Source organism: Camelus dromedarius, chromosome 17, assembly GCF_036321535.1.
Source record: "Camelus dromedarius isolate mCamDro1 chromosome 17, mCamDro1.pat, whole genome shotgun sequence".
Lineage (NCBI taxonomy): Eukaryota > Metazoa > Chordata > Mammalia > Artiodactyla > Camelidae > Camelus > Camelus dromedarius.
Genome location: NC_087452.1, coordinates 39,317,547 through 39,336,985, shown reverse-complemented (window position 1 = coordinate 39,336,985; position 19,439 = coordinate 39,317,547). Strand labels below are relative to the sequence as shown.

The following is a 19,439-nucleotide window of genomic DNA, read 5'->3' as shown; positions in this document are numbered from 1 at the left end:
GATAAAAACTCTCGCCAAAGTGGGTATAGAGGGAACATATCTCAACATAATAAAAGCTATACATGACAAACCTACAGCCAGCATAGTACTCAACGGTGAAAAACTCAAAAGCTTCCCACTAAAATCTGGGACAAGACAACGATGCCCACTATCACCACTCCTATTCAACATAGTCCTGGGAAGTCCTAGCCACAACAGTCAGGCAAGAGAAAGAAATAAAAGGGATCCAAATTGGAAAAGAAGAGGTAAAAGTGTCATTATATGCTGATGACATGTTACTATATATAGAAAACCCTAAAAGGTCCACACAAAAGCTACTAGAGCTGATTGAAGAATTCAGCAAGGTAGCAGGTTACAAAATTAACATTCAAAAATCAGTTGCATTTCTTTACGCTAACGATAAATCAACAGAAGAAGAAAGTAAAGAAACAATCCCCTTTAAAATAGCACCCAAAGTAATAAAATATCTGGGAATAAATCTAACCAAGGAGGTGAAAGAATTATACACAGAAAACTATAAACCACTGATGAAGGAAATTAAAGAAGACTTTAAAAAATGGAAAGATATTCCATGCTCTTGGATTGGAAGAATCAATATTGTTAAAATGGTCACACTGCCCAAGGCAATCTACAGATTTAATGCAATCCCTATCCAATTACCCAGGACATATTTCACAGAACTAGAACAAATCATAATAAAATTTATATGGAACCACAAAAGACCTAGAATTGCCAAAGCGTTACTGAAGAGAAAGAAAGAGGCTGGAGGAATAACTCTCCCAGACTTCAGACAATACTATAGAGCTACAGTCATCAAGACAGCATGGTATTGGTACCAAAACAGACATATAGACCAATGGAACAGAATAGAGAGCCCAGAAATGAACCCACAAACTTTTGGTCAACTCATCTTTGACAAAGGAGGCAAGAATATACATTGGAATAAAGACAGTCTCTTCAGCAAATGGTGTTGGGAAAACTGGACAGCAGCATGTAAAACCATGAAGCTAGAACACTCCCTTACACCATATACAAAAATCAACTCAAAATGGATTAAAGACTTAAACATAAGACAAGATACAATAAACCTCCTAGAGGAAAACATAGGCAAAACATTATCTGACATACATCTCAAAAATTTTCTCCTAGAAGAAATAAAAGCAAGAATAAACAAATGGGACCTAATGAAACTTACAAGCTTCTGCACAGCAAAGGAAACCAGAAGTAAAACAAGAAGAAAACCTACGGAATGGGAGAAAATTTTTGCAAGTGAAACCGACAAAGGCTTGATCTCCAGAATATATAAGCAGCTCATACGACTCAATAAGAAAAAAATAAACAACCCAATCCAAAAATGGGCAGAAGACCTAAACAAGCAATTCTCCAAGGAAGACATACAAATGATCAAAAGGCACATGAAAAAATGCTCAATATCACTAATTATCAGAGAAATGCAAATCAAAACTACAATGAGGTATCACCTCACACCAGTCAGAATGGCCGTCATTCAAAAATCCACAAATGACAAATGCTGGAGAGGCTGTGGAGAAAGGGGAACCCTCCTACACTGCTGGTGGGAATGCAGTTTGGTGCAGCCACTATGGAAAACAGTGTGGAGATTCCTCAAAAGACTAGGAATAGACTTACCATATGACCCAGGAATCCCACTCCTGGGCATATATCCAGAAGGAACCCTACTTCAGGATGACACCTGCACCCCAATGTTCATAGCAGCACTATTTACAATAGCCAAAACATGGAAACAGCCTAAATGTCCATCAACAGGTGACTGGATAAAGAAGACGTGGTATATTTATACAATGGAATACTACTCAGCCATAAAAACCGACAACATAATGCCATTTGCAGCAACATGGATGCTCCTGGAGAATGTCATTCTAAGTGAAGTAAGCCAGAAAGAGAAAGAAAAATACCATATGAGATCGCTCATATGTGGAATCTAAAAAACAAAAACAAACAAACAAACAAAAACAAAGCGTAAATAAAGGACAGAAATAGACTCACAGACAGAGAATACAGACTTGTGGTTACCAGGGGGGTGGAGGGCGGGAAGGGATAGACTGGGATTTCAAAATTGTAGAATAGACTACACTGTATAGCACAGGGAAATATACACAAAATGTTATCATAACTCACAGAGAAAAAAATGTGACAATGAGTGTGTATATGTCCATGAATAACTGAAAAATTGTGCTGAACACTGGAATTTGACACAACATTGTAAAATGATTATAAATCAATAAAAAATGTTAAAAAAAAAAAAAAACAGTGGGAGACTGATCAAGATGACAGACTAGAAGGATGTGGAATTCACCTTCCCCTACAAACACTTCAAAAATACATCAACGGGGGATGGGGGCAGGTACAGCTTGGTGGCAGAGTGCATGCTTAGCATGCAAAAGGTCCTGGTGTTCAATGCCCAGTACCTCCACTTAAAATACAAAGACACATCTACATGAGGAACAATTTTTACTGAAAACTAACTGGAAACTGGCAAAAAGACTCTTGTACAACCAAGGCTATGAAAAAGGTCCAGACATAACTGGGTAAGAAGGGAAGAAATGTGATCAGGTTGGTACCTGCGCTATTGGGAGGAAACTCAGAAGAGGGAGATGACAGGGGTGGAAACTTGCTCCAGGCCTGGGGAGTGAGTGGTCTGAGCCACAGACTGGATGCCCCGAGTACTAGGGTCCTACACAGGGCAGAGGAGCTCCCCTGACTGGTTGGAAGGCCACTGAGACAGACAGGAGGACCACGGGAAGCCTGAAATCCAGTTGCCTTGGAGACAGTGTGGAGAGTGCAGACCGGACTGACTAGAGGATGTCAGTTTTCCCACGGCCACTTCAGAACGCTTTCAAGACCTAGTGGAGCAGACACTCCAGCCCCGCTTAATCCATGCTGCAGCTCAGAACTGGATCTAGGGCTGCCATGACCAGGAAAAAGCTCAGCCGAGGGACACAGAGGCAAATCACCCCAGGGTGGTGTCTGAATGGGGCAGCAGCAGCATTGTTGGCATATACTTGAGCAGAAACTCAGAGGCAGCCCAGAACTCTGACAGTGGCTGGTCCACCATACCCAGATATATGTAAAGGGTTCATGTGGACCCCACCTGCCCCACAGCACAGCTCCACAATAGAGTGGGGGTGGCAGAGACGGGGAAAATGACTGGCCGTTAGGCACAAAGGGGAATTGGACCCGAGGCTGCCTCTGAGCAGAAAGAGAAACAATTACTGGTGCTTCCACAGGCAGTGACAGACTGGACCTCTGTCTGTGGCCAACATAAGCCAAGAGTCCCCATGGGACCCCTTGCTTCAGCACTGCCCCATTCTGGGGCAAGGGTCGCAGTGCTAGGAGCAAGGAAGGCACACACTTAAAGGGAAAAGAGCCAGCCTGGGCCTGATCATCAGGCTTCTGCTCCAGCAACTTGCAATGAGACCCTACCTTTGACAGAGCGGTGATGGCCACTGAGCAGAGGGGATGTCCCACCTCACACCTGGCATCAAGTCTAGCCCCTCCATCTCCAGCTCTGCCCTCTACCAAGAAGACAGCTGCCAGCGCACCTTGAGGAAATAACTTTACTTAAGTTACTTGACTTGCATTGCATGTCAAATCCAGACCTCCATGAAAGGCAGTGGTCACACACGGTCTGCACACAGACACTCCCACATAAGGACAACACATCAAGATGGCAAGTCATAAATGTTTCACCTAAATTCATAGAGACAGAATAAGTTAAGCAAAACGAAAAGGCAGAGAAATTGATCTCAACTGAAAGAGCAAAAGAAAACACCTGAAAAAATAAATAATGAAACAAACAATTTACCAGATAAAAATTCAAAGTGCTGGCAATAAAAATGTTAACAGGATTAAGGAAAAGAATAGATGAACAATCTAAGAATTTTAACAAAGAATTAGAAAATGTAAAAAAGACCCAATCACAACTGAAGAATTAAGTAACTTAAGTAAAAAACACTAGAAGTGATACAGAAGAAGGTATAAGTGATTACACATTCTTTTTAAGTGCACATGTAAACATATTCCAGTATAGATCACATGATAGGGCACAAAATAAGTCTCAAAAAATTTAAGAAGACAGAATTATATCAAGCATTTTCCCCAACCACAAGGGTATTACAGAAAGAAAAACGGGGAAAGTATAAACATGTGGAGAGTAAATAACATGCTACCAAAAAAAATGGGCTAAAGAAAAAAATAAAGAGGAAATCAGAAAATACCTTGAGACAAAAATATGCAACTTTATAAAATCTATGGGATGCAGCAAAAGCAGTTCTAAGAAGGAAATTTATAGCAGTACAGGCCTTCCTCAAGAAACAAGAAAAATAACAACTGATACCACAGAGATACAAAAAAATCTTAAGAGGATACTACTGTTATATGCCAACAAATGGACAACCTAGAACAGACAAATTTCTAAAAACATACAACCTGACAATCCTGAATCATGAAGAAACGGACAATCTGAACAAACCAATCACTACTAGTATAACTTTGTAATAACAAATTTGTAGTAACAAATTCTCAGCAAACAAAAGTCCAGGACCAGACAGCTTCACTGGGGAATTCTACTAAACATATTAAGAAGACACAATATCTATCCTCCTCAAATTATTCCAAAAAATTTAAGAGTACAGAACACTCCCAAATTCATTTCATAAGGCCACCATTGCCTTGACATCAAAACCAAAGACAGTTTATAGACCAATAACTTTGATGAATATAGATGCAAATATCTCAAATAAAATATTAGCAAATCAAATCCAAAATCCAATAGGTTAAAATAAAAAATCAGACACCATGATCAAGTGGGATTTATTCCAGGGGTGCAAGGATGGTTCAACATTTGCAAACCAATTAGTGTGATGCACCATGTTAACAAAAGAAAGGATAAAAGTCACACAACTGTTTCAACAGATAAAAAAGCATTCGACAAAATTTAACATCCATTCATAATAAAAACTCTCATCAAAGTGGGTACAGATGGAACATATCTCCACATAATAAAAGCCATTTATGACATGCCCACAACTAACATATTCAGTGGTAAAAAGTTGAAAGCCTTTCCACTAAATTCAGGAACAAGACAAAGATGCCCATTCTTACCACTTCTATTTAACATAGCATTGGAAGTCCTAGCCACAGCAATCACACAAGAAATAAAAGGCATCCAAACTAGTAGGGAAGAAGTAAAACTGTCACTATTTGCAGTAGACATGACATTATATATAGAAAACCCTACTAAAGTTTCCATCAAAAAAACTATTAGAATAAATGAATTCACTAAAGTTTCAAGATACAAGATTATTACACAGAAATCTGTTGCCTTTCTATACACTAATAATGAACTACCAGAAAGCAAAAGCGAAAAAAAAAAAAATCCTGTTTAAAACCGTATCAAAAAATTTAGAATACCTAGGAATAAACTTAACCACGGAGGTCAAAGACTTATAGTCTAAAAACTATAAAACACTGATGAAGGAAACTGAAGATAATACAAAGAAATGGAAAGATATTCAGTGTTCACGGATTGGAAGAACTAATAGTTAAAACTGCCATACTACCCAAAGCAATCTATATATATAATGCAATCCCCATCGAATACCCATGACATTTTTAACAGAACTAGAACAACTAATCCTAAAATTCATATGGAACCACAAAAGATCCCAAATTGCCAAAGCAATCTTGAAAAAAAAGAACAAAGCTGGAGGTATCACCCTCCCTGACTTCAGACTACACAACAAAACCTCAGTAGTCAAAACAGCATTGGATGGCACAAAAACAGACACACAGATCAACGGAATAGAACAGAGAGCCCAGAAATAAACCCACATACCTATGGTTAATTAATCCACAACAAAGGAAGCAAGAATATACAATGGGGAAAAGACAATCTCTTCAATAAGTGTTGGTGGGAAAACTGACAGCTATATGTAAAAGAATGAAATTATAACCTTTTCTCACACCACAAACAAAAATAAACTCAAAATGGATTATAGACCTAAATGTTAAGACTGGAAACCATAAAACTCCCAGGAGAAAACATAGTCAGAACACTGTTTGATATAAATCATAGCAGTATTTTTTTGGATCCATCTCCTACAGCAATAGAAATAAAAGCAAAAATAAACAAACGGGATCTAATTAAACTGAAAAGGTTTTGCTCTGCAAAGGAAACCACTGACAAAATGAAAAGACAATCTATGGAATGGTAGAAAATATTTGCAAATGATATGACTGAAAATGGATTAACATCCAAAATATATAAATAGCTCATACAATTCAGTATAAAAAGAATTAAAAATGGGCAAAATACCCAAACAGACATTTTTCCAAAGACAACATACAGATGTCTAACAAGCACATGAAAAGATGCTCAATATCACTATTAGAGAAATGCAAATCAAAACCACAATGAATACCAAAACCAGGCAAAGACCCTACCAAAAAAGAGAATTATTGGCCAATATCACTGATGAACATAGATGCAAAAATCCTCACCAAAATATTAGCAAACAGAATCCAACAGCACATAAAAAAGATGATACATCATGATCAGGTGGGGTTCATCCCAGGGACACAAGGGTGGCTCAACATATGCAAATCAATCAACGTAATACATCACATCAACAAGAGAAAGGACAAAAACCACACGATCAGCTCAATAGATGCAGAAAAAGCATTTGATAAAATTCAACACCCACTTATGATAAAAACTCTCACCAAAGCGGGTAGAGAGGGAACATATCTCAACATCATAAAAGCTATATATGACAAACCTACAGCCAGCATAGTACTCAACGGTGAAAAACTCAAAAGTTTCCCACTAAAATCTGGGACAAGACAACAATGCCCACTATCACCACTCCTATTCAACATAGTCTTCGAAGTCCTAGCCACAGTAATCAGTCAAGAGAGAGAAATAAAAGGGATCCAAATTGGAAAAGAAGAGGTAAAAGTGTCACTATATGCCGATGACATGTTACTATATACAGAAAACCCTAAAAGGTCCACACAAAAACTACCAGAGCTGATTGAAGAATTCAGCAAGGTAGCAGGTTACAAGATTAACGTTCAAAAATCAGTTGCATTTCTTTACACTAATGATGAATCAACAGAAAAAGAAAGTAAAGAAACAATCCCCTTTAAAATAGCACCCAAAGTAATAAAATACCTGGGAATAAATCTAACCAAGGAGGTGAAAGAATTATACACAGAAAACTATAAACCACTGATGAAGGAAATTAAAGACTTAAAAAAATGGAAAGATATCCCATGCTCCCGGATTGGAAGAATCAATATTGTTAAAATGGTCACACTGCCCGAGGCAATCTACAGATTTAATGCAATCCCTATCCAATTACCCAGGACATGTTTCACAGAACTAGAACAAATCATAATAAAATTTATATGGAACCACAAAAGACCTAGAATTGCCAAAGCATTACTGAAGAAAAAGAAAGAGGCTGGAGGAATAACTCTCCCAGACTTCAGACAATACTACCGAGCTACAGTCATCAAGACAGCATGGTACTGGTACCAAAACAGACATATAGACCAATGGAACAGAATAGGGAGCCAGAAATGAACCCACAAACTTTTGGTCAACTGATCTTCAACAAAGGAGGCAAGAACACACAATAGAATAAAGACGGTCTCTTCAGCAAATGGTGTTGGGAAAACTGGACAGCAGCATGTAAAGCAATGAAGCTAGAACACTCCCTTACACCATATACAAAAGTCAACTCAAAATGGATCAAAGACTTAAACATAAGACAAGATACAATAAACCTCCTAGAAGAAAATATAGGCAAAACATTATCTGACATACATCTCAAAAATGTTCTCCTAGAACAGTCTACTCAAGCAATAGAAATAAAATAAACAAATGGGACCTAATGAAACTTACAAGCTTCTGCACTGCAAAGGAAACCATAGTAAAACAAAAAGACAACCTATGGAATGGGAGAAAATTTTTGCAAATGAAACCAACAAAGGCTTCATCTGCAGAATATATAAGCAGCTCATATGACTTAATAAGAAAAAAACCAACAACCCAATCCAAAAATGGGCAGAAGACCTAAACAAGCAATTCTCCAAGGAAGACATACAAATGATCAAAAGGCACATGAAAAAATGCTCAATATCACTAATTATCAGAGAAATGCAAATCAAAACTACAATGAGGTATTACCTCACACCAGTCAGAATGGCCATCATTCAAAAATCCACAAATGACAAATGCTGGAGAGGTTGTGGAGAAAAGGGAATCCTCCTACACTGCTGGTGGGAATGTAGTTTGGTGCAGCCACTGTGGAAAACAGTATGGAGATTCCTCTAAAGACTAGGAACAGACTTACCATATGACCCAGGAATCCCACTCCTGGGCATATATCCAGAAGGAACCCTACTTCAGGATGACACCTGCACCCCAATGTTCACAGCAGCATTATTTACAATAGCCAAGACACGGAGACAGCCTAAATGTCCATCAACAGGTGACTGGATAAAGAAGACGTGGTATATTTATACAATGGAATACTACTCAGCCATAAAAACCGACAACATAATGCCATTTGCAGCAACATGGATGCTCCTGGAGAATGTCATTCTAAGTGAAGTAAGCCAGAAAGAGAAAGAAAAATACCATATGAGATCACTTATATGTGGAATCTAAAATAAAAACAAACAAACAAAACATAAATACAAAACAGAAACAGACTCATAGACATAGACTACAAACTTGTGGTTGCCAAGGGAGTGGAGGGTGGAAAGGGATAGACTGGGAATTCAAAATGTAGAATAGATAAACAAGATTATACTGTATAGCACAGGGAAATATATACAAGATCTAATGGTAGCTCACAGAGAAAAAATGTGACAATGAATATATGTATGTTCATGTATAACTGAAAAATTGTGCTCTACACTGGAATTTGACACAACATTGTAAAATGATTATAAACCAATAAAAAATGTTTAAAAAAACCCACAATGAGTTATTACCACACATCTGTCAGAATGACTATCATCAAAAAGTTTACAAATAACAAATGTTGGCAAGGAAGTTGGAAAAAGGGAACCCTTGTACACTATAGCTAGGAATGTAAATTGGTGCACCCACTACGGAATAAGGAAGTGCCTCAAAAAACTAAAAATTGAAGTACCACATGATCCAGCAGTTCCACTCCTGGGTATGTATCTGGAAAAAGCTGAAACACTAATTCAAAAAGATGTATGCCTCAATTATCACTTATTCAGTGGTTGTTGATTAGAAGTTAGATGATGAATGAACAAATGAACCAAAACCTAATGTGGGAAGTCAGAAGACTGGTGACTGTAAAGGAAGAAGTATTTTTCACTGACAGCTACACCATGAACTTCAATTAAGAGATCACAAAAATTTCATTCTTCCAAAGGCATTTTTGTGAATCTTGCCCAAAAAAAAAAAAAAAGAGAGAGAGCTAACATTTTTTAAGCAAACTAAAATGATAATTCTTAGATATGGAGCATAAACTTTTTGTGGTTTTTTTTGGTAGTTTAGGAAAAAAGCTAAATTTTGCTCCAAAAGAACTCAAGACGTTAAAATGTAATTTGTTTGCTATGGAAGATTTGCTGAAAGCTAATAAGCTCTTAATGGAAACAAGCTACTGGGGTATTACTCTGTCTGAGAGCAATGGTTTGGTGCAACCTACTGTAAAATTAAGAAGAGAGAGAAAAGGGCAGAGCTCTGGGGGGTTAACACATTTCTACTGATAGGAAAATAGAACCAACATGGCAAACAATTTACCTTTCTGCTTTAAAACCACTAATAAACAAGATTTACTTGGCAGTGGTATTTTTTTTCAATTCCTGTCGGGCACAACACAGATTTGATCATGTTCTTGGTCCCTTATTTGAAGAGAAGCAATAAACTCTCAATTGTACTATGACTAAGCTTTTGAAAACTTCTTTATCCACTAAGCATCTTATAAAATAAGAATAAATACAATAAAATAAATGTTGCAGTTGACATAAAATGGTTTAATTTTCCAAGTTATTACGTGGTACTCTAATCTAACACATGTAATCTAAATTAAGAAGAGGTACTCTAATCTTTTAACATATACAATCTAAGTTAAGATGATTATCCTTTTTAGAACATGACACTTAAGAAATTACATTCATAACAAATGGTTCATAATTATTTTTGTATTATAAATCTATTCATAAAAAGTAAGGCATGCTACTCTTGATATGCACTTGAAATGAAGCATTTTGCCTAAAAAGACACTGTCAAGGTACCACGTCACTGAGGAGGATTTTACAGGTTTGTGAGTTACCACTTTAGGCACTCGCTGAAATTAGGGGTGGGTGAGAATGATTTCAGGGTTAGGCCTAGTTTGGTTTTGGTTACAGTAAGCAATTAAACATAGAACATTCACAAAAATTAATCACCTATTAGACCTCAAATAAAATCAAATAATAAAAATTAGAAATAGAACAAATATAGGGTCTGATCACAAAGTAATAAAACTAGAAATGAACAAAAAAGAGACAAATTTCACTTGTCAGAATGGCCAAGGTCAAACACATATACACACTAATTTATACAAGTTTGCCACAAATGGGCTCTCATACACCACTAGGACAACCTGGACTGGGGTAATTTGACAACACCTTTCAAAATAATAAATGCTTTGACCAGTGGTTCCCCAATTTGTTTGCACACTGTTATCACCTAGTGAACTTCAAAAACTACTGAAGCCTTTGTCCAGCCTTAGCAACTGTGATTTATTGGACAGGGATATGGCCTGAGCTTTGGACTTTTGAAAAGATTCCCAGCTGATATTAATGTACAAACAATTTTGAGAAACACTGGCTTATGTACCCTTTGATGAAACAATCCTTCTCATTACTGTTCTTACACGTCTATATTCACACATGTGGTGAATAACCTATGTCATTAATTATAGCTTTGTTTTATAATACCAGCAGATTAGAAAAACCTAAGTGTTCACCAAAAGGTGACCTGAAATAAATATGGAATATTCATAAAATTTAATACTATGTCTCTGTTAAAAAAAAGGACAGATGGTATGTGAATTATATCTCAATAAAGTTGTCACATGTATTTTTGAAAGGAAGTGCACGATGGTGAAGACAGCCTACTATCATCTACGTGAAAAATAATACACATACACACACAAGCTGATCAAAGTGACTACCTCCTCGGGTGAAAATATGCTTTTGTTTTTAAAATACTAAAATTTGTAATGGGTTATTTACTAACTTAAAAAATGAATTTTAAAAATTAAAATGAAATATAAAATCAGTCTTGGTCATATTCTCCAGGCAAGTAGAATTTTTATCAGCTAACATTCAAAGAGGTATGAGGGAACATTCTGGAATGATGGAAATAATTTATCTTAAGAGTGGTGGTGTTTGCACCACTGTGTATGTTTCTCAAAACTCAGAGGAACTATATACCTAAAAGGAGTGAATTTTACTCTGTAAATTTATACTTTAAGTTAACCTGACTTAAAAATTTTTTTAAAAAGCTTACTTGACAACTGGACCTCTTGAACAACACTAGCAGGGATATAAACTGGTACAACCAATTTGGAAAACATCTTGGCAGCAGCTAGTGGATCTGGGCAAGCACATGCTCGGTAAGTCAATATTTCCACTCCAGCACAAGTCTCCCATGGAGACACATACATGGATTCACCAAAGAATGTGCAAAGTAATATTCATGGTCACACTACTCACAGACAGTAAAATAAAGGAACAATGCAGACACTGTTAAAAGTAAATAGATTCTCAGACTGAGTGTATTTGTGCAATGGAAAGCCAGGCAGGAGATGTTTCACTTTGAAGGGTGGCATTGCCAAGGCCAAGTACTAATGCCAAAGAATGTGAGCAAAAAGCAAAATACAAGTGGTCCTTAACCATATAAAGAAATACTCAACTTCACTCATGATGATGAAAATGCAAATTAAAATTACACTGAAACAACCTATCTCATACTGGCAAAATTCCAAAATTTAACAACAAATTCTGATGGCAAGGTTGTATGGAACCAGACATCCTCAACCATGTCGCCTGGAGATGCAAAATGGTAAAATCCCCACAGAGGGCAATTTGGCCAAATCTCAAAAAAAATTTCTTCAGTGCACTTACCATTTGATACACATATATCATGTCTAGTGATTAACTGTATAAAATAAACACACATATCTTAAAAATGATGCATGAATAAGAGTATTCATTGTTTGCTGTTTATCACAAGAACAGAAACAACTCATGTCTACCCATTAGGTGTTAATGAGATAAAGTATGGCATATCCATACAATGGAAGACTTTGTAAAACACAATATGGAACTTCTCTATGTATTAATATAGAAACAAAACTGGAGGGAAAAAACCATGGCATAGAAAAATATAAATTCTATGCTATTTGGGTGTGAAAGGGAGAAATGAGAAAACACAGTCACATCAGTTTGCCTTCAGACACAAAATGAATAAAAATAGTTAACCATAGGGGTTAATGGAAAGATGTGGAAAGAACACAGTGGGTAGGGGAAGGAACAAGACTTCTCAGTATTATCTCTTTCTAGTTTTTTTCTCAGATAGAAATGAATTACCCATTTCAAAATGTTGGACTTGAAATTCATTTTGAAAATCCAGTAAGGGAAATAAAAACCCTTCCTCCATCCCTCCCCTTCAAGGTACGTGACTGTATTTTGCAAGTTGCATACAGGTTGCTACCTTCTCTTTAGAAGGAGGGTGGGGAAGAGGGAAGGCAGGTGGTAATGACCTTTAACACTTTGCTCTAGACCTCTGGAGCCTCAGCCAAAATTGACATGGGACAACTCTCATTTAAATACCCTGTTTTAAGAGAAAAGACAAATAGAACAGATAGTGAATACAGAAAGAGGCCCTATAAATGGCAAAAGTAGTGTTTAAATGGACTTGGGAATAATAAATCATTTTAGTTAACAAAATCATTTGGGGGAAGGGTATAGCTTAGTGGTAGAGCACATGCTTAGCATGCATGAGGTCCTAGGTTCAATTCCCAGTACCTCCATTAAAAATAATAATAATAAATAAATAAACCTAATTACCTCCCCCTCTCCAAAAAAAAAACTTTTCTTAAAAATCATTTGGGTTATATTTCTATAGCAGTATTCAGAATGTATCTTTCCCTTTCAAACTGTAACACAGTTGTGTTTATTACGGCTGTAACATAATACAATTTTAAATCATTTTTCTCATTTTAAAAATTTATCTAGGTGGAAATCTTTGTGCATATATGAGTTTTTCTCAAGAACAGAGAGTAGCACTGAATTAGAAGTGGAATTAAAGGTTGAAGGCTATGCACCTTTTACAGCTTAATTAAATAGAGTGAATAAATATTAAAAGGTTAGAGATTATCAGTAGATAAGTGAATGCAAAGTAAAATGAAATCCCATTTTCATCCATAAGTTTGGCAAAGATATTGCCAGGAATGTGATATGAAAGATCTTCAAATAATTTTGACAAATGAAACGGTAAATTTCAGAAAAACAAATACACAATGATACTATCTATGATTTTTTAAAAACTGACCACATAGTGAGGTTATTTATTTCTGTATATACATATTGAATTTAAATAGCCAAAATAAAGTTCAGGGAGGACTCACACCAAAATAGTAAGTATTACCCCTGGGAGACACTTGTGGAGCAGTGCTGGGTAATGAGGAAGCCCAGGGGACCTCTTGATTATACTGTCAGCATTTAAAACAAAGACAACATATTCTAATATTAATTATGCAATGAAAACAAGGAAAAAGTTTATAAAATTAGTCCATCAAATTCTGCTTGTAGACACTTTTTTAAAAAAAAAAATAAGAGTAAAATAGACTTCTAAACCTAGTGTCTCATCATTTTTAAATGAAAGGTTATAGGTCATGTGTAAGTTATCTGTTTCTACCTCACTAGGTTTTTCCCCTCCATGTAAGGAAATTCAGACGAGTTTAATCAAGAGTTGGGAAGAAGAGAAAGGAGCCTAGAAAACATGCCACAGGAATGAGGAAGAGTCAACATAAAGAAAATGCATCGGCTCAATCTAATGAAAGGATAAAATCAGTACACAGTGTTACACTTGGTATCAAAGGTTCAGGAAAGAAACAACTATCTGAATTTGGATTTAATGTCTAATATAGATTAACTCTTTAGAATTAAATTTCTTCTGTAGGATGAGAGAATGGTGCCTTCTGAGTGAGAAATATGGAAGGCTCATTGGACAGACTTAAAAGGCTACAGAAATAGAGGATTTTGAATTGACAAGAGTATAAAGGGCTAAGTGCTCCCCAGATGCTTTTGCAACACGGCGCAGAGACCACAGGGTAATAGTTACAGGCCCCTCTCCAGAAACAGGTAAGGCTGCCACAGCAGGAGGAAACGGGCCTGAGAGCTGCGGCAGCCCCAGCACCAGGACTGACCTAAAGACCCAAAAGCATCTCCGTGACTCAGTCTTGGTACCGTCTGTGCCCTGGCACACCCACCATAAAGGCTGCTTTAGCTCAGCCTTCCACTCAATATGGACACTCTATACATAGAGCCTTCCTTGTTCACTACTAACAATAGTCACAGTGGCCCACCACTATGCGGGACTTGTCAACAGCAGACCAGATGAAGTCCAGGTGGTCGGGACTGTGATTCAGTTCTCTGGGAAAGACCAAAGGGCAATTCACAGGCACACCTACAGGTGGATACACATCCAAAAGGTCCTCAGACATAACCTACACAACTCAAAACTAGTTTTCTTGCTTGAAACCAACAGCTCTTCTCTTTCCCTTCCAGAGACCTGGCTGCTCTCTGACAAACTCTTCTCCCCGAGACTGAAGCAGCTACTGCTACCCCAGCAACTAGTACTAAAAACTTTGGTAGCATCACAGGGAGTATCTTCAATAAAGACAAAAGCTCTCCACTACTTAATAAAAGTATATCCACTAAATAATATAGGGGAAAAATTATAGTCCATTAATACGAAAGAGATTTAACAAACAACTGTTCATTATGATGAAACACCAAATGATTTTTTTAAGTATCATATTAGTATTTTCTATTGAAACAATTTATCATTTCAAAGCATGAATGCCACAGAATGCAAACTCTAATAAAGGATAAAAATATGAGAACACTCAAAACACATAAACCACAGATACCACAAACCACAGTACACGAAAATTTACCACTGTGGTAACACAAACATGAGCCTTTGAGAAACTCGACATCTTTAACAGCATTTTCAGAACACATAAAACTCATTTCACAGATGAGAAACAAGGAAAGGAAATTTGAAGGGACAGTACCTGGTGAAAGATGGGTTGTGCTCTGTCATGGCAACCAGCAGCTTCAGGGCGTATGAGGGTACAGGGTCGGGCTCCGTGAGGATGTGCTCATACCTGAAATGACAACGTGATTTAAAAAACTCGGTGCTTTTCCTCATTGAAATTTTTCTCTGAACAACAGAAACAATATACCATCAAGTTCAAACATCTGAAAACAAACCAGATACTGAAATAAACGTATGAATTGCAGGACCTGCACTTGCCAGCGGTGATGAGGATACTGACCTACCTCAGAGTACTGTGTGGGGAAGAGTCAGTGAGACGTTCCACGTAAAATGGTTAGTACTGAGCTGCGCATAGTACAAGACCCAGAAACTTCAGGCATTTGTGGTGGGTGTTCCAAAACCACTCTCACATTTAGAGATTCAAGAAAGAACTCAGGAGACTCGCATACAGTTGGACTCAGAGTGCAGACTTAGTAGAGCAACACAGCCAGAGCACACGGCTGAGGACAAGGACATGGGACACAGTGGAGGCTGGAAGATTCCATGTGTAGGTTTCCTGATCCTCTCCCCCTCCCACAAGGGGTCACACAGAGCACACTCTCCCAGTCACAAAAACACAGCACGCGTGTGTGATGTTTCTGCCCAAGGAAGCCCACCGGAGACTCAAGTGACCCAGGTTTTCATCACGTGGGGGCTGGTCACACAGGCAACCTGTGTCTAGCACATATCAAAATCCCAGACTCCCAGAAAGAAAGCAGGCGTTCAACAAAAAGCACACTGTCTGCACAGTCTAGGCACAGTCAACCACCCTCAGCAGTCAAAGGCTGACTGGCAGCTCTCTGAGAGCCAGGTTCTAAGATGCCAGCCAAGGGCCAACCATGCAAGCAGGCCTTTCTTAGGAAAAAGCAGTCTCAGGCCAGCTAGCTCAACTCTTTGCTGCACAGCTTTCTTATTAATGCTTTGGAATCTGAAATGAAAATTGTTACCAGAGAATAAACAAAAGATCTTCATCAAAAGCTTCCATAATGAAGTTCAGACTGTGCTCCCATATTATTCCATAGATAGAGGCTGGTTTATATACCGTGCCTTACCTACTTCAGTTCAACCATCCACTTTACAGTGGCATGGAGATTCTCAATTAATAAGCACTGAATGAATGAATGAACGAACAAATGAACACACACACTAACCCATCAACTTTACGACTTAACTCTCCAGAATCACAGAGGAGGGAGCAAAGTATCTCTCCAAATCCTAAATGTCTATTTAAAAACCCATGACGTGAAGCAAATGCTTTTTCTCTAGAGAAGAGGGCCCCCGGCTCTCAGAGCCTATTTGCTCTCATTTTGGAAATCATTATATAACAAGCTTAATTATGCAGCCTCCAAGCCCACAGTCGTTAAAAAGGAGCCAAGTAAAGGGAGGAGAGGGACTATTACAGAAAGGCAACCCCAAAATTACAAGAAGTAGGGCTTGAAAGCATAGAAAAAACAGAAGAAAGCAAACCCAAGAACGCCAAGCAGAGAGCAGTCTGGGGAGCATTTAATGTCGAGGAAGCAGCCGCTCACACCTCAATGGGACCTGAGGGCCCATTACACACCATAATGTTCAAAATGGGGGCAGTGAGTCAAGAAAATGTGAAATTGGGTACAGTGCTCTATTGAAGGAGCCAGGAATAACCATATTTTAGTCATTTTTCTTATGAAATATTTTTTAATTATAGTAATTAAAGATCCACCCCTGTCTGACAAAGATAAAAGACAAAATATCAATCATTCATAATAAAATCATAAATAAAATACAAATATATCAAAGAGAACGGCATGTTAAAGAAATACAGCACACCCAAGCCCAAGTAATCTTAAGAATAAAAAAATCAAATTTAGAGAAACAACACATTTTATCATATGAATAAAACAAAAATCAAGGACCGTCTTTAGAGGTGACAAAAATGTATCTGTAAAATTAACATGCAATTTGAACTTTAAAAAAAAAAGGAACTCAGCATTATTCCTTTCTCTAACAGTCTTATAAAAAGCTCTTATCAACCTAAACTGGGGGCACCCAAGACTACCTTTAGGTTCAATGATTTGCTAGATGGACTCACAGAACTAAGAAAAGCTGTTATACATCCAATTATAGTTTATTATAGAGAAAGGACATTGGTTAAATTCAGCAAAAATGAAAGGCACACAGGCCAGAGTCCAGGAGGGACCAGGCACAAGTTTCCGGTTGTCCTCTCCCAGGAGACTTGTGTGAACAGGGCTTACTCTCCCCAGTAGTGATGTGTGACAACACATGGAAGGTGCTGCCAGCCAGGGAAGCTCATTCAAGCACCAGTGTCCAGGGTTTTATGAGGGGTCAGTCCTAGGCCCAGAGTGCCTGTGTGGCAAACGTTACCCAAGTTTCCAGCCTCTCCAGGGGTCAAGCTCATATGGCATGGCCCAAGACCCCACTCTAACTCACACTGTTGGCATAAATTATCTGGCAAGGTTCAAGGCCCCAGGTATACAGACTCTATCTCAGGCAGGATATTCCAAAGGCTCAGAAGTTCTCTTCTGAAAGCGGTCAAGAGCCAGTTTCTTTGTAGTGTGCAGGGTTTGAACCACCTCCCACTGCCGAGTCAACAACCTTAACAGAGAATCCGGGGCACTGCTGAATTTCAAGCAAGGCATCAAATCAGAGATAAGGGAAGAAAGTGCTCTTTCACTGATTACTGGTATTGGGAAATTGTCAGCCAGAGACTTCTAATTGAAGCGGGGTAAGAAATTTATCAGTCACTTACATACCACGGATAACCAGCTCCCCTCGCCCCCACTCCCAGACTTAGTAGAATCACTGAAGTAAGGACCACAAACATGAATTTTCAAATGCTTCCCATGTGATCTCCTTACTCATATGCTTGTGTACAAAGTATAGAAGAAAATATGGACAACTCGTTAAAAATAAAATAGAGAAAACAATCTCAAGAGGACTGAAAAACATGAAATATTTTTAAATGGCCTTAACAAGAATACACGGAATCTACATGTAAAAAGAAAATACGGATGAAACTCTTACTGTCTGAAATACAAATGTTTTGGGGTTGTTGGAGGTTATCAAACTTTGAAACAGAAAGGAAGGATGAAGATTATACCAGTATGCACGAAAATTTTCTCAAAGAATAGTTATGTTTTTCCTCCCCTTGGAAAAAGAAGAGAAAAAATTCATAATGAATATGTTTAGAATACAAATATTGATACATTGAATATATTTAAGTTTAATCACAGATAGGTTTGTAATGGTCAGCAAGAAATAGCCACAAGAATGCTGGGATTTATTAAGCGTGTCATCTAAAGACAGATAAAGCAGCTGAGCTGATAGGAACTGGATCTCACACTCCTCTGAATGCGACTTGGCAGGAAGAAAACAGTGATAACCGTGGACTCCTGAAGCGGCTATGAAGGAGAGTGACCAGTGAGGAGCTGGTCCCCTGGGATAGACAGGGGCTGGAGAGGTGCACTCCAGGTATCCTGAGTCAGGCCACAGACTGAGATCACTATTGACCTAAGAGCACGCTGTCCAGAAAGTGTCCCAAGACCCCACTCTTCTACTTCTAGGACTTTCCTGAAATAAGGAGTCTTTGCTAAGTTCAAAACAGCTGGAATCCAGACAGGAAAAGCAATTTGTACCGAATTCACTACCCAAGAGAAAACTTCTAAAACTCACACATTCAGGGGTCCAAGGGATAGATTCTTCCCTAGCTGGTCAAGTGCCTGGTGTAACCAGTGCCCACTTAGGTAGGCTGGCAGAACACAGAAACAAGCTATCTGAATAACTCTGGATTATCATGAGAAGTTCTTCTGTGGGTGTGACTGAAGAAGTGGCCAAGTAGAAAGAAGTGCCTATTCTGTTGAGAGAAAGGAGAGGCACCATATCATAAAGATGTCCACTCTCCTAGAATTAAACCACAAACTCACATTTCATGTGTCACTCTGAGAATCTGGGAGAAAAGAATGATTCCAGAAGATCGAAGGAAATTTAAGGGAAAATACAATGAGGAAGAGTCCACTAAATGAAAAGCTGAAGTACTTTA

General features: G+C 38.0%; 1 protein-coding gene across 3 annotated transcripts in view; it reads right to left on the bottom strand.

Moving 5' to 3' along the window:
- The window catches only part of ULK4 (unc-51 like kinase 4), a 449,508-nt gene that overhangs the window by 272,405 nt on the left and 157,664 nt on the right, over positions 1-19,439 (bottom strand). For all 3 annotated transcript variants that reach the window (XM_064496686.1, XM_031470033.2, XM_064496685.1), the window contains exon 30: positions 15,381-15,473. In XM_064496686.1, coding sequence (XP_064352756.1) covers positions 15,381-15,473 — 93 coding nt within the window. The remainder of the gene's footprint in view (positions 1-15,380; positions 15,474-19,439) is intronic.